We start from the raw sequence: 16,085 nt of genomic DNA on the forward strand, positions 1-16,085 counted from the left end.
TGAACTCCTCCTAATACATACTGTCGACAACGTATACACACTTGATAATAATGTCAACATACTGAAAGTATTACGGGGTGAACACATGCAAATTATAATTAGGGTCAACGATAAACACATGCGGACTGGAGTATATATGGCAGCCATCTATCTCAGTCAGCTAGCTTCAGCCATGATTAAGGACGCTCGCAGCGTCTGAAACGCGTAGGCTTCTCATTCATCACTATCACTTGCTTCCTTACACTATCAGGATGTCACGCTGTGCTCCTCATTCCTGTTTTTAACTAGCCAAACGTACTGGCCCATTAAACTCGGAAATTTTCTTTCCATTTTATCTCATTTTCTGTGTTGGATCCAAACCTATTTTTCCTAGGCTTGTCTACCTGCCGTGTGCCGACACGAGGATCCGTGCACGACCATCTCAACTACATTTGCAACGAAGGTGAGCTGGAGGTGTTTCTTTTTCTATTTTTGTGTACCCTATTAGCATAAGTAACCTAGGGGTCTATTCACACAGTGCAATCAAATAGTGTAATTTGCCTTCATTTTCATTTAAAAAAAAAAAAAGTAATGACAAATGCTGCCGTTGTGCTGTCATTTTGAGAAAAAACATGTTAAAAATTGCAATATGACTGCACAGTGAATATACCCTAAGGTGACTACAACCTGACCATGATGTCAACACATCGATAGGAATGTTGCCTTGCCATACATTGGGGTGGTCAGCTGCTTGGCTCGAGTATGACAGGTATGTGCTTCACAGCAGTTTGTGGTCACCTACAGTGAAGGAAACAAGTATTTGATCCCTTGCTGATTTTGTAAGTTTGCCCACTGTCAAAGACATGAACAGTCTAGAATTTTTAGGCTCGGTTATTTTTACCAGTGAGAGATAGATTATATTTAAAAAAAAAAAAAAAGAAAATCACATTGTCAAAATTATATATATTTATTTGTATTGTGCACAGAGAAATAAGTATTTGATCCCTTTGGCAAACAAGACGTAATACTTGGTGGCAAAACCCTTGTTGGCAAGCACAGCAGTCAGACGTTTTTAGTAGTTGATGATGAGGTTTGCACATGTTAGATGGAATTCTGGCCCACTCCTCTTTGCAGATCATCTGTAAATCATTAAGATTTCGAGGCGGTCGCTTGGCAACTCGGATCTTCAGCTCCCTCCATAAGTTTTCGATGGGATTAAGGTCTGGAGACTGGCTAGGCCACTCCATGACCTTAATGTGCTTCTTATTGAGCCACTCTTTTGTTGCCTTGGCTGTATGTTTCGGGTCATTGTCGTGCTGGAAGACCCAGCCACGATCTATTTTTAATGTCCTGGTGGAGGGAAGGAGGTTGTCACTCAGGATTTGACGGTACATGGCTCCATCCATTCTCCCATTGATGCGGTGAAGTAGTCCTGTGCCCTTAGCAGAGAAACACCACCAAAAAATAATGTTTCCACCTCCATGCTTGACAGTGGGGACGGTGTTCTTTGGGTCATAGGCAGCATTTCTCTTCCGCCAAACACGGTGAGTTGAGTTCATGCCAAAGAGCTCAATTTTAGTCTCATCTGACCACAGCACCTTCTCCCAATCACTCTCAGAATCATCCAGATGTTCATTTGCAAACTTCAGACGGGCCTGTACATGTGCCTTCTTGAGCAGGGGGACCTTGCGGGCACTGCAGGATTTTAATCCATTACAGCGTAATGTGTTACCAATGGTATATAGAAAAGTATCCGGCACACAGATGTGGTTCAATTTAACGATTTTATTAAATTCGATGCCATGGGCAATGTGCGTGTAACGTTTCGGTTCAACGACCTTCGTCAGGCACTAGATCCCACTTGGCGTATGTTTCTTTAGTTATATCGCGCTGCAGTCAGTATGGCGGCTTGCCAAAACGAAGCGGCAAGCCGCCATACTGACTGCAGCGCGATATAACTAAAGAAACATACGCCAAGTGGGATCTAGTGCCTGACGAAGGTTGTTGAACCGAAACATTGCACGCACATTGCCCACGGCATCGAATTTAATAAAATCGTTAAATTGAACCACATCTGTGTGTCGGATACTTTGCTATATACAATTGGGTTGGGACCCTATTCGTGCACCTCTCACAATCTTGTGCGCTCTGAACCAATACAGACCGTGTTACCAATGGTTTTCTTGGTGACTGTGGTCCCAGCTGCCTTGAGATCATTAACAAGTTCCCCCCGTGTAGTTTTCGGCTGAGCTCTCACCTTCCTCAGGATCAAGGATACCCCACGAGGTGAGATTTTGCATGGAGCCCCACATCGATGTCGATTGACAGTAATTTTGCATGTCTTCCATTTTCTTACTATTGCACCAACAGTTGTCCGCTTCTCACCCAGCGTCTTACTTATGGTTTTGTAGCCCATTCCAGCCTTGTGCAGGTCTATGATCTTGTCCCTGACATCCTTAGAAAGCTCTTTGGTCTTGCCCATGTTGTAGAGGTTAGAGTCAGGCTGATTAATTGAGTCTGTGGACAGGAGTCTTTTATACAGGTGACCATGTAAGACAGCTGTCTATAATGCAGGCACCAAGTTGATTTGGAGCGTGTAACTGGTCTGGAGGAGGCTGAACTCTTAATGGTTGGTAGGGGATCAAATACTTATTTCTCTGTGCACAATGCAAATAAATATATCTAATTTTGACAATGTGATTTTCAGTTTTATTTTTTTATATAATCTATCTCTCACTGGTAGAATTAACCTAGCCTAAAAATTCTAGACTGTTCATGACTTTGACAGTGGGAAAACGTACAAAATCAGCAAGGGATCAAATACTTATTTCCTTCACTGTAAGTAAATCTCCACCTTTCATCACCATGTCATTTTTAGGTCCAAAATCCTGTGCTCATTAATTTTTTAATATATCTTTTTGCAGGGGGTTTGGAGCTCTATTTTAGCGTAAAATGGAGCTTTGACCACTATAGAACAAGGTAAATAAAATTTTGGCTGTCTGCAGTAGCCACTAGAGGGTGCTCACTACATACTATTTTATGCAGTTCAATTATCAATAACATGCAGTAAGCTCCCTCTAGTGGTGGTCACTGGTACCCAGAATGTTAGTATTTAACCCTTTCATGCCGACAATCTGTACATACACATCCTTTTCGCACATACCCCGTGCTGCCAAGACGTGTATATACAGACCTCTGCTCCAGCCGGCATAGCGCTATGAAAAGTAGTCCACTATAATGACAATAGTCAGTGCCCCACAAATGAATCCCCAGACTATGATCGTTTGTACAAGATTCGGCCTCTTCTAAACCATTTTTCTCAAAAATTTCTGAATGTCTATGCACCTAGCCAAAATTTGTCAATTGATGAATCCCTGGTAAAATTTAAGGGCAGACTCTATTTCAAACAGTATATCCCTTCAAAACGTGCCAGATATGGAATCAAAATTGTATAAGCTATGCGAAAGCAACACTGGCTATACATTGGAATTGCGGGTCTACCAGGGGAAGGACAGTCAGATAGATGTTCCAGGTTGCTCACCAGAAATCTGAACAAGTGGCAAGATTGTCTGGGAGTTAATGGGCCCATTGCTCCACAAAGGCTACAAGTTATATGTGGACAACTATTATTCGGGTATCCCCCTATTCAAAACACTCCAAGCGGCCAATACAGGGGCCTGTGGCACTATCCACCATACAAGAAAGGGATTTCCAGTTGCTCGAAAGAGTCAAAAGCTTAAAAAAGTGGAATCTGCTGCTCTCCGTTGCGGCAATATGCTAGCGCTTCACTATCGTGATAAGACAGACATGTTCAGGTTGACTACTGTGCACACTGATGCAACTATGCCAATTAACCCCTTAATACCGAAGGGGTTTTAAACCTTAGTGACCAGAGCAATTTTCGCAGTTTTACTATTCACAGATGTAACGCAGTATAAGGCTGGATTCACACGAGCAGGTTCGGTCCGTAAAGGACTAAGCGTATTTCGGCCGCAAGTCCCGGACCGAACACACTGCAGGGAGCCGGGCTCCTATCATAGTTAAGGACTTTTTATGTCACTTTTGATTTTACTCCATAGGTGGAATGCAAAGACCGTGTGGCATCATAAAATCGTTCATGCTAAAAAAAACTTGAACGTCAAAAGGTACAGGTTTGTCTCTGGGAGTCATAACATGGCCAAAAAGCGGGTTACATGCACAAGTGGGGTATCGTTTTGCTCAGCAGAAGTTGCCGTATAGTTAATATGGTGATATTTTACAATGATGTGTGGTGTATACAAGAAAAATGCCGTTGACATCAAAGTAGAAAAAGTGACCATTTTATTTTTTGGTCTCATCCTCTAACAAAATTTGAAAAAAAATTAAAAGTGACAACTTTCTAATACACGGCTTTTTGAATACCATAAGTGGTCTACTTTACTAAATGGTGCACTTTGCTGGCCACTTTTGATGTTTTGGTACCACAGGTTTAGCACAAAGGCAATGTGGTGTGATAAAATGGTTCATGCAAAAAATGCAAACTGAAAGTAAATAGGGGCATCTGTGATTCTGGATGATATAACAGGGCGAAAGAAAGGGTTGCGTGAATTTTTGTGGTATCCTGAAACTTGGGAGAAGTAGCATACTATGTTTTAGGCCTTGATTAAAAATTTCTACAAATTTAAAAAGCCAAAAAATATAGCCAAATTAAAAAAAAAATTTTTTTTTTTTTCCACTTTTTTGATCAATTGTTTGTTTGTAATATAAAATATGTGCTGCGTATGTAGTAAAACATTTATCGTTTTTTTTTTTTTTAATAGTTATGCTAATTTTCTCAAATGGCCAACGGGGCGGTTTTATTCTTTTCACCATGTGGGCGTTGTACAGAAAACTGTATGACCCTGACCAATCAGCGTCATATACTTGTCTTCAATCCAGCCCACCATGATCTCCGCTAAAATCGCAAGGTCACGCTGTGACATCACTTACTCCCGCAGGTCATTCAACGGAGCGACGGAAGACGGACCAGACATCGCCTCCAGCCGAGCCAGGAGGATTATCCTCCTCAGAAGCAGCACCACAGCTGTAAGTCCCATAGAACTGTATGGTAGTTACGGAAACAGCGTAGCTCGCATGCGAAGCTGCTTCCGTAACTGGCATTCACTACTATGGGAGATATGGAAACAGCGTAGCTCAGCGAGCTACGCTGTTTACGTAACTCCCGACCATATAACCAGGAAGTGGCCGAGAGTCAGTGAGATCAGACAAAGCTAGAACGGGGTTTAGGGGGCACAGTCCTAGAGATAGATGCGGGTCCCACGCACCTATCTGACATTTATGATATATCCTGTGGATAGGTCATAAATGCCTCTCATGGGAAAACCCCTTTACGGCTGGGTTCCCATAGCGAAGATTTAGACTTCATTTTTTTTGCCAAAACCAGAATTAGATCCAGGAGACCAGACCTATAAGGCCTTTCTTTATATATTTCTTCTGCTTTAGGTTCCGTTCCTGGCTTAAAAAAACATATGCAAAATCTGCAGCAAATCTGCACTGTGGGAACCCAGCCTGAACCAAATGTGCCCTGCAGCTACAGACCGGTATCTTAAAGATAGGGGAGGAACAACACAGATAACACTGGACTGGAAGCATAACCATGAAAAGATACATTTCTTAAAATTTATTGATTATACAGTACAGTCCAATTATAATCCAGTAAAGAAAATAAACCATTTCCAGATTAAAATATTAAACATAAAAAGGAGGAAAAAAAACAAATCACTATTAGAAATAAGCAGTGTTCTAAACCAGAAGCATGCCTGTGGTTAGTGTAGAGAACTTGAGCTCCAGCATACGACATCACAATGGATGGCAGTCTCGAGTCCCTTTATCCTAAACTGTTAACGTACATAGAAAATCTGAACCTTCTGTATCATTGTGCAGGGTTCACAAACATGTGCTTTATAGATCATTGATTGGAATTGATAGAACAGACAGCGCTATGGAATTGGACATAATTCTGCAATACTATGTCTTAAAGCTAAAAGTGTAACAGAATAAAGAACACAAAGGGGACACATTGTAATATAGACTATTCTTACACATAGTGGAGAGTGTGATCACTGCCCGGTCCCTATTTCTATGCATGTGGGACCACTGCATTAAAGTGAATGGGAAATACCAAAACAGACTTTCTCTTTCGTCAACTTTTAAGGAACCCCTGTTCTCAAGATCTGGGTGAAATGCCATAAAAAAAATAAATTGTGGGTAACCCCGTTTACAGTGAATCTCCACCGTATATCATGTCATTTTTAGGCCCAACAAACTGTGCTGATTTATTAAGGGGGGGGGGGGGGGGCGCTAACTGCAGACTGTTTATACATGGAACTAAATAGTAGAACACAGTTTGCAGTAAGCTCTTCAGCGCCCTCTAGTGGTCGCTGCAGTACTTAGAATAATAAAAAAAAACACCATGTTCAATGGTCGACATTCACTTTAAGGTCCCAAGACAGCCCAACTGGTTACCTTTGGATAAATCCTGCCACAGTTACAGTCATAGGGGGGAATATAGAAGTTTAGAACACTACTGTATTGCTATATTGTCTATATAGGAACAAATGCTACCAAGAGAGACCAGTTTTTTAATTCTTCACAGTAAAAGCATGCATTGTTATATGGCATCAGGTAACACGACTGAGGCACCAGTGAACTATCAAAACTTTACTTGAGGAACTCTGAGACTAGCTGTTGTAAGACTACAACACTCAGCATGCCTAGCCAGTCATAGGAGGCAAGGAATAATGATATTTACAGTACCACAATGGATGAATAGATATTGGCCTCATATCTATTTTAAAAGGAGACACAATGTAAATCATCTGGTTATCGCTACTATAAAGGTACTCTGGAAATATGAATCAGATTTATCATACAGTCAGTTCTCAATGTGCGGTCTGCGGCCTGTGACTCTCCAGCTGTTGTGTCAAGGCATGCTGGGAGTTGTAGGTTCACAACTTCTGAAGATCTACAGGCTGCAGAGCATTGCTCGAAAAAAGCTACACTATATTGATCACTTTCAGTAAACAACATATTGCAGCAAACCAGTTAAGTATGTCGTAAAATGCCCTATGGGTAAACCAGATCATTATCAGAAGAGATCTAGGGGCAGAGCATAATTCTGCAATCACGAAGAACAAACAAAAACTTAAAAAAATAATAATGGAAGATTAAAAACAAACAGGTCATATCTACAATGATACAAGGACAGCAGGCTGTGATGGAGCCTTCCTAGTGGCAGGATGTCAAGCCAAAAAGTATTTTCGTGAAATGTCTTGGGGCATTATGTAAAAGCCAAAACACTTAATTCACAATTACACCACGTGATTGGTTGCTGTGCCGTGGTCAAAACGTTTTATAACTGTCCGTCAATAGATGAAGATAATGTTATTATAGAGAATATCACACACCGGGATAGTCTCCTCTGGCCAGGTATACACTTGTACTTGGCCCCTGAACTGTAAAGGAAAAAACATGATTAAAGTCTAAGTCCTTTCAAAAGGTCTCCCCAAGCCTCCCACCCAGTACACTGAGAACATAACTAACAAGTATTTCCCTGATTTTATCCGAAAGTATCATGGACAGAACATCCTGTGACCACATGTGTACTTGTAGCTACATGTGCTCAAATGGTGGTCACACAGATAGGAAGTCAAGTAGTTGCTAGGCAACGTGAACTCAAATACCTTACATAATATACACACACTAGAGAGGGATTTCTACAAGAAGCTGAATGGACAGAGATTCTGAAAAAGTATTTAATATTAATTAAACTATGTCTTTGCAGTTACTGCAGTGGGGATAGGGTTTAAAGTGAATCTTCACCTTTTAACACCATGTCGTTCTTAGGTCCAAAATTCTGTGCGGATTAATAGTATACCTTATTTTACCTATGCGACAGAACTGCATTTTTCTGACACAAAGCTCCAAATCCTCTTCAGAAACAGAGTTTTTTTTAAAAACAGGTTTTTAAAACAAACCATTCTGACTGCCTGCAGCGACCACTAGAGGGAGCTTACGCATACTGTTTGAACTCAACAGTATCAGTAAGCTTTTAAGCTCCCTCTAGTGGTAGTTACAGGCATCCACAAACTTTTACACTCGGGCTATACCGGCGATTTGGAGTTCTGTATCAAGAAAATATATATGAAGAAATTAAATCAACACATGAGTTTAGACCTATTTGGATAACAAATTTAAAAAAAAAAACCAGCATGGTGTTCAATGGTGCACATTCACTTTAAGACACAAACAGATGTATTGTCTATTGATCAGGCTCCCCTTGCAATTTACCTAGACATGGGGGAATATAAGTTTAGTTGGTACTGGGCACTGTCAGGTCTGATGAATACAGGTGTATGATCGTAAGCTGCCTTGTATAGAGCTGCTCCAGTAAGAAGTACTAAAGTATTTCTGCATGGTGCTGTAAATCAATCCAAGACAGTATATGCATCAACATAAAACCTTACAGTAATTCTGACACAGAAGTGTAACAAAACTGGTTTTTCTGAGCTTATCAAAATAGCTGCTTTTTGTACATCAGAGTGGAAAAAAAAAATCACAGCTTTAAAAAAATGAAAATAAGCTTTGCTCTACAATATAGAATTTACACCTAAAGCTACATCATTGTCAGAGCCGTCTACATGTAAGAGAGGGAGCCATTTATTGAGCTGAACCAGTATACATCGGGAAGTGGCCTATCAATTCTGTAGGAACTTGTAATATTTCAAATGTATAATAAGGCAGATTTATTGTCACGGCTTTTTAAAATGGTGCTTGTGACATGCGCAAAAAACGTAACCATTAAAGGGGTTGTATGGTTTAGAAAACTTATTTTCAAATGCCCAATACATTTCCCACCAGTAGAAGTAAGTAGTGGCATATCGCTAGGATATGTCATCACTTCCTGACAGTGTCTGACTGTCGGGACCCCCACAATCCTAAAAAACATAGGGACTACAGGGTTAGTTAAGAACTACAACTCCTTCATAGTTTCTCCCTGCGCAGCATCACTCCCGTCCACCTGCTGTGCAGGGAAATGCAACCGGAATTGCTGATAAATTCACAGGCTACTTGCTCAGAAAATGGCTCCTGATGTAAGGCTCGTTTCTCCAGTAGTGAAGAAAAAGTATGCATGCTCCATCCGCACAGCAGGTAAGGGCTGTCCAACATCATTTGGTCATTACATGGGTCAGTCACTATGTGAAGTTGGCAGGGCACCGCAACCAACATACACCTAGAGTCACGTTAGTGTCAACAAGGAACAATTATTTTCCTCTGGAAGCTGCAACCAATGGCAGCTGTAGGCTCAAAGTAGGAAAATAAAAGAGTTAATAGAGAAGTGGAGAATTCTGCCTTCAGTGATGGAAGCTGCTGTTATACATGCAGGACATGAGTGCTCATTGGAGGTTTGTTTCGGAGATGATATTTTGCAGGATGGCATTGGATGTAAAAACACTACAATATGGAAACAAATTAGTAAACACTGTGCCATGTCCGAGTAATCAGCACTCTCCGACAGAAATGTATGACCTGGAGTTATCAAGTGACTTGCATTCATAATTGTTGGACGGGATTAACAACAAAAAGGAAAAAAAAACAAATCTTGTGTTCATGGAAATTTGTTCCAAAAGAACAAAAGTTTCCTTGTACAATATTACAGTGAACTCTTCAATATCCTCCTCAGAATACTACTTATTCCTCCTCCTCCTCTTCCTCTTCGTCATCATCCTCATCATGGCAATGTGTGATTTCTTGTGGTGTTTGGGGAAATAGGTTGGGCGGTTTAATTTCACTGATGGAACGAGTCAGATGATGCTTCTTGAAATCAGAATCTTTGAAGTCCAATGAAGAGCGGTTCCGTGTGGCCATTGGTGACTCGGATTCATTAATATCCACATGAATATGTTCCACTGTGGATTCATGGGGCATCTAGAGGCAAATAGAAAAGGAAACCTCATCAAGCGGCACACGGTTAGGCTCAGTTCACATCAGGTTTCGGCATTACTTTCAGTGGGACTGTTGAAAACGTAACGTTGAACCTATGACCCAGACATATAATACTGTATAGGTATACACTTCTATATGTCTTTCATGTATTTTCTTTTGGCATATGTTTAGCTGATGACATAAGACATGAACATAGCCTTAAGTTGGTCATACACTTTAGATAGGAATAGCTGTTGGCCGCAAGCTAAGGACTCCCGCTCAACAGAGAGTGAAAGTGGCTTTCTCGCTATTGAAAACACATTCAAACAATAGGATCTGGTATTTTGAAATTCAACATGAACAACCCTTTTCTCCCCTGACATTTGCCATTGAGGGAGAGTTGGGTCGCCGCCATACAATTTGGATGGTCAGCCATTCCTTACGAAATTGGACGGCATAATTCGAATGTGTATGGCCAGCCTAAGTAATGGCAGGAAGCGATTTGTGTATGGCGAGAGACCTGTCGATCAAGCTATGCAGGGAGAAGCTAGAGGAGAGCTGCCCCGCCCCACAGACACTTCTTCCTGAGCCCGGCACTTAACAGTGACCGCTAGTCAGTGTTAAAACTAGGATTTCTATAAAACGCTGCAGCACTTTAGTTTAATGGAATCGGTTCATGTCCCTAAATCCTGCTGCACATGGTTAAAGAAGCATAAACTTGCTGACAGGTTCCCTTTAAGAAGGCATTGTCCTTATTAGTTTGCTTTGGGAAAAGAAAATATAATCCAAAAAAAGTAGTTTACTAATATAACACTGAGTGACAAGTGTCTAGTGCGGAGTAGAGGAACTTACCAGAACATGAGCAGCTCTGAAGAGGTAACTAAATGGATAATACAGGAGATTGATGAATGAGGCGGCATAGAGGTCTGCGTAGCGCATCACCTGACTTGCAAACAGAGTCTGACGCGAACCACTGCGGAAGAGACTTCCCATCATCCCGTAGCACATGTCCATGTCATGAGTGACTTTCTGTGTGAAACACAATGTGACAACATTTGTGAATGAATCATTTCTTTTCTCTATGCTATGGCAATCTGTTCCTGGCGTTACTCTCATCATACTCAACTACTACTACTTGCTCTAGAGCAGAGGTCCCCAATCTATTTTACCTTCAAAGCCACATTCAATTTTGAGAAATGTTCGGGAGCCACATTCAGCTCAGACATGGAGGAGACACACATTAAAACGTGGAGAAACAAGAAAACATGAAATTGCAAACATTTACAGGTAAACACTTCAGTGTGATATTTAGCACTCGGTAGGTCTGCAAGACAAGGGAGCGCGAGGCTTTCATTAGTTACCGCTTCAAATACAGATGGTCTGCAATGGAGAGATTTATACTGCATGTTTTAAAGAGGAGCTCTCCCGACATCTCTGTTTAACCCAATACTTGTATTCCTCATAAAATCACAATTCTGGAGAGTTATTCCGACTGGAAATATGTGAATAAACTGGGCGTTAACATTGTCAATAGGGTGTGTCCCTACACAGTCTGACTCTGATTGGACAGTATCAGACTATTAGTTTCACACTGTGTACGGACACGCTCCATTGACTAGTTCTCAATCTATTCATACATTTCCAGAAGGAACAACAGAGGAATGAAAACGCAGAGTTCCAAGAATTGTTATTACATGGGGAATACAAGTATTTACTAAAAAAGTAGAGATAGAGAGGTCCTCTTTAAGAAAATAAGTATTGTACCATCCAGATTGGCACTGTTCAGGGGGTTAGGAATTCTGCAGTAGTATCAATGTGGATCTCATAGTCTAGCCATGGGAATGTGATATTATGCACTTGAGAGCGAAATTTAGTGGTACGGACTGAAAAAAAATGGTAATTTAGTGCCCCAAAATCGGTACAATTCGAGTGTATGACAGTGGCCAATGACTGATGTGGCATGATGGATCACGAGGCACATGCGGCACCTGATCCACTGGTTGGGGACCACTGTACTAGACCAATTTCAATGAGTAATGCGCTCAAAAAAGGAACACAGATATCCACACATTGGGGAAAATGTACTAGTGCACCGTTTATGCGCCTGTCTCTCCCCCAGGGCAGTGTGCGCCAGATTTATCACACCAGGTCAGACCTAGCGCAGGGCCTTAGTCAGGAAACTGGCGTAAATCTGCCTTTGGCCTTATGTAACATAACACAGGACGTTGGAGGAATAAGCTCAGTCATACATTCATCCTGTGTGTTCCTGTCTACATAGCAGCCACTAAGTACTATACACTTACATTGCAAAATGTATGTTCATCGCAACATTATACTGGTCTGCCAACGGTGCATTTGTATTCCCTATATTGCCGTCCCTGACAATCAAGTCTGGCTCCTCAAACCACTGACGATCAGCTGGTTTTGTCAGGGGATGTTGAAGCCAACCACAAAATGCAGTATTACATGGTGTCCATTCTAATGAATAGGCAATTGTGTAATACATGACCAGGCCAAGTCTTACAGAATGGGAGCTGTTCTTGCTTCGTGTCTCTGTGCTCTGGCTTAAAAGGGCACCATTTTTTATCATAAGACAACCACCTTAATTAAACTTTGTGAATGTAGCTACTGTGGAACTAGTCTAGAATAATCAGCAGCAATTATGTAAAAGCTCCTTTAAAATGGGCCAATGATCGGTTGATCGAGCGCTCGTATCCGATCATTGCCTTATGTAAACAGGGCGAAGTTCAGCCTATAAACGAGAAAACGCTCGTTCATTGGCTAATCGCATCTTTTATGTGAATTTTAAAAAAAATGGTCGCTAATTGGCAGCACAACTGCTGCTGACATGATGCAAATGCATGGGGCCGAACAATCGTAGTAACGATGATTCGCCCCCATACATTACCAACAATTGCTCCTTGTTGATGGAGCAAAAGAGCGCCGATCGACGATCTGTATCATCGGTCGGCGCTCCTTTTCATGGCTAGTATTGGGCCATCCAGATGGACCTCAAGTTATATGAATTATCCGCATCTAGTGTTCAAATGAGAGAATATAAGACTATAATCCTTTATAACACAAGAGACTGCACAATAGAACAGTTTCTTCTGACGCTTGAACAGTTTTCATAGATCAGCAGGCGTAAGAACCGGATTTCACATTCACTGCAAATCAAACATCATAAACAATCTTAAAACATGGAGTACCTTAATCCTCCTCTGGATGGAGCTGATGTCAGGCCTCTCATTGCTGCTACTGTCCAAATGTCTGCAAGTTAATAGTGAAGTGTTAGTGAAATGTTCCTGGAAATGAAGCGCAAGAAATGTTTAATAAAAGATGGTACACAGCAGAAACATACCGGGACACTCATGGACCATTACAGTATCTACTACTTCTATAAAACCCTCTGGACCCAGGCTATAAAAATTATAGCAATGATCAGTCTAATGACATAGTTCAACCTCAAGCTTAGTAAAATAGTGGACCTCTTTATTAGTTTTCTTCATTTTTTTTCTAATGTTAGGGTCCCAAAAGTCAGACTCCCATCAATTAGGAATTGATGGCATATACATTAACCGGTAGTATTGGGCACATCAAAGGGGTTTTTAGTTGTTTTTTTACCACTTAGACTATAAAAATAAGATCACTTGGGACAGAGGTGCCGGATTCTCATCGCTGGTGCAAAAGCAGCCCCTCATATGTGGTCACTCTTCATTATAGTGAATGGGAGTCTGGTTATTTCAATATCTCGACCTGTGTGGTCACTTTTCTGCAGGGAATGGACACTGGATTCCCATCAGTCAGACTAGTTGACATCACATAAAGGTCTTTTGTGAGAATACCTCTTTTAGAATAAAATAGAATGGTCTATCAAATCTTATTGCTACCGTCATACTTTACTAATTACCTAAAGCTGAAAATCTTGACTGTTTTGAAGTGGGGAAGAAATACATTTGGGCGATAACCAACGACACATCCATATCAATCCCGCACTACTTACTTATACAGTTCCGCAAGAAAGATGTCCAAGCTCTGGAGCTCTTCAAAAAGGGCTAAATCAAATAAAATAAGAAACGTATGTGAAGCACATGACATAGAAAATCATTGCAAACTAATTAAAAATTGGTGTCTATTATAGGCAAACACGATAAAGAGGCGTCGGAAAGTAAAAAAAAAAAAAACACAACAAAAGCAAGAGCTTTCTTAGGCACAGAAAGAGTAAAGACACTAGCGACACCCAAATGTAATACACTATGAAGGGAGACAAACTGCCCGATTCACGACAAGCACGGTCTGGATAAATCCCTATCAGCTACCGCAGGGTCTACTAAAGTAGCAGGTCCCTCTGGTAGCCAAGGAGATATGGCTTTGCCATTGTGCAAGCTTGACTGGACATGCCGCTGATAAATGACAGGTTTGTAAGCACATGAAGCATTGTCAGGTGACACTCATGACGTGGGGGGGACTAAGGAAACGTCAGGGAACAGCCAAGATGGGGAGGAAAGAAAGCAGGGTGAGAAACGGAGCATAGAAAAGTGGATTTGAGAACCAAAGAGCGAAAAGAGACACCGTACATGTGCGTATATAAATATATATTTGTAAAAGATACATTTTATTTGAAGCAGCACTCGAGTAGGATTAAAGGGGGTAAAAATTAAATCTTACTTTTGACATTCAGCAAAAAAGATGGTGGACTCTTGATGAGGCACCTCATGCACATGTGATGCTGCAATCCTATGTAGGGTTAAAGTTCCTCTGGGTGACATGAAAACATGTCCTGCACAATATAAAGATTTTAACCCTGACCCTGCACCTCTCTGGCAGGGGTCATCTTCTGACTGTAACCAATATGCAGATATATATTCACTTTGTCACTCACTGACCTGCCCTTTCTTCACAAAAGGACACAATGCTACAAGATTAGACTAAATTAATGTAAAATTATATAAGACTTACAGTACAAGCTTTATGGAGAGAAAGGATTCATCTTTAAGGAGGAAAGCTCCATGTGGTTTCTGCATGGGGACGCCGTGCTGTACCTTTGGGTGCCATGTGTATGGCGCTAAAATCTCCATACACATGGAAATCGATGGAGCCTGCAACATTTTTTTTCTGTTGCATAGAGTCCGACAGAAAAAAAACTTCCACATAAAAGCAGAGGCATACACTGGAACAGTAGAGGCCCAATGCACTTAAATGGGGAGATCTATTACAGCTCCAGACACAATGGAGATGTAATAAGGTAATGTACAGGATGCAAAAAACAGCACGCTACCGCTGTCCGCTTGTAGGAAAACTGTAAGAGATTTAAAATTCCACACAACATTTATTATCAAATCCCTTCTGCAGCAAAGCAGGAGCATTTCTGAAAATAGCCTTATAGGGTCCGACTAGACACCACCCATGCAAGCTAATCACCGAGGGTCTGACGGCCCAAACCCCCAACAGAAGCTATGGGCAGCCACAAAAAAAATAAACAAATAGGCTCTCCACTCTGGCTTATAGACCGGGGTTGTTGCGGTTCATTCACATCCTTACACTAGTCTTTAAAGTTGGTCCAAAGGTGAAGATTTCCGTACAAAAAAAAGAAAATCCTGGCATTAATTCTGGTTGACGGACTTCCTGCTGATGCGAGTGATTTGATAATTGCCCTGGGCATTCCTGATATTCTGAGCTGAGCAGGGCATGTGTGTTCTTGTAATACATGCGATCAAGCACAATTCAGCGTAACCACCTACGTGGGTATTAAGGGTTCATGCACACTACCATATTACAAATCTAAGTTGTATGGATCCATAATATGGCATTGATGCATACTGTACTTTAGATTTTACAGTGGTTGTTTTAGCTCACAGATTCATAAAAATAAAATAAAAAATTATATATATATAAAAAAACGGTGGCACGTTCCATCACATGCCATATTAGAGGAAGCAGTGCTTCAAGGGAAGAATATGGTGCCTCATGGAGGAACCATAAGGTGGCACACAGGAGTGCCTAAATAGAAACTCCGTGTACCACCTTACAAGGTCCATGCCCGTAACTTTGTCATGAGCATAAAGCCTTGGTTTGAAGTTTCCTGAAAGTAGATAGCCACTGAGTAATGGCTACACAAACTCTGCAGCTTTAGTTTTACATAA

The 16,085-nt window shown here is 41.2% G+C and overlaps 1 protein-coding gene across 1 annotated transcript in view; it reads right to left on the reverse strand.

Annotated features, from left to right (window-relative positions):
- Positions 1 to 5,623: 5,623 nt before the first annotated feature.
- The window catches only part of NT5C2 (5'-nucleotidase, cytosolic II), a 97,047-nt gene continuing 86,585 nt past the window's right edge, over positions 5,624 to 16,085 (reverse strand). The window contains exons 15-18 of the mRNA XM_075841086.1: positions 13,946 to 13,997; positions 13,152 to 13,212; positions 10,795 to 10,971; positions 5,624 to 9,945 (exon numbers count right to left, since the gene is read on the reverse strand). Coding sequence (XP_075697201.1) covers positions 9,709 to 9,945; positions 10,795 to 10,971; positions 13,152 to 13,212; positions 13,946 to 13,997 — 527 coding nt within the window. The 3' untranslated portion in view covers positions 5,624 to 9,708. The remainder of the gene's footprint in view (positions 9,946 to 10,794; positions 10,972 to 13,151; positions 13,213 to 13,945; positions 13,998 to 16,085) is intronic.

The sequence above is a fragment of the Rhinoderma darwinii genome, chromosome 11, assembly GCF_050947455.1.
Source record: "Rhinoderma darwinii isolate aRhiDar2 chromosome 11, aRhiDar2.hap1, whole genome shotgun sequence".
Taxonomy (NCBI): Eukaryota; Metazoa; Chordata; class Amphibia; order Anura; family Rhinodermatidae; genus Rhinoderma; species Rhinoderma darwinii.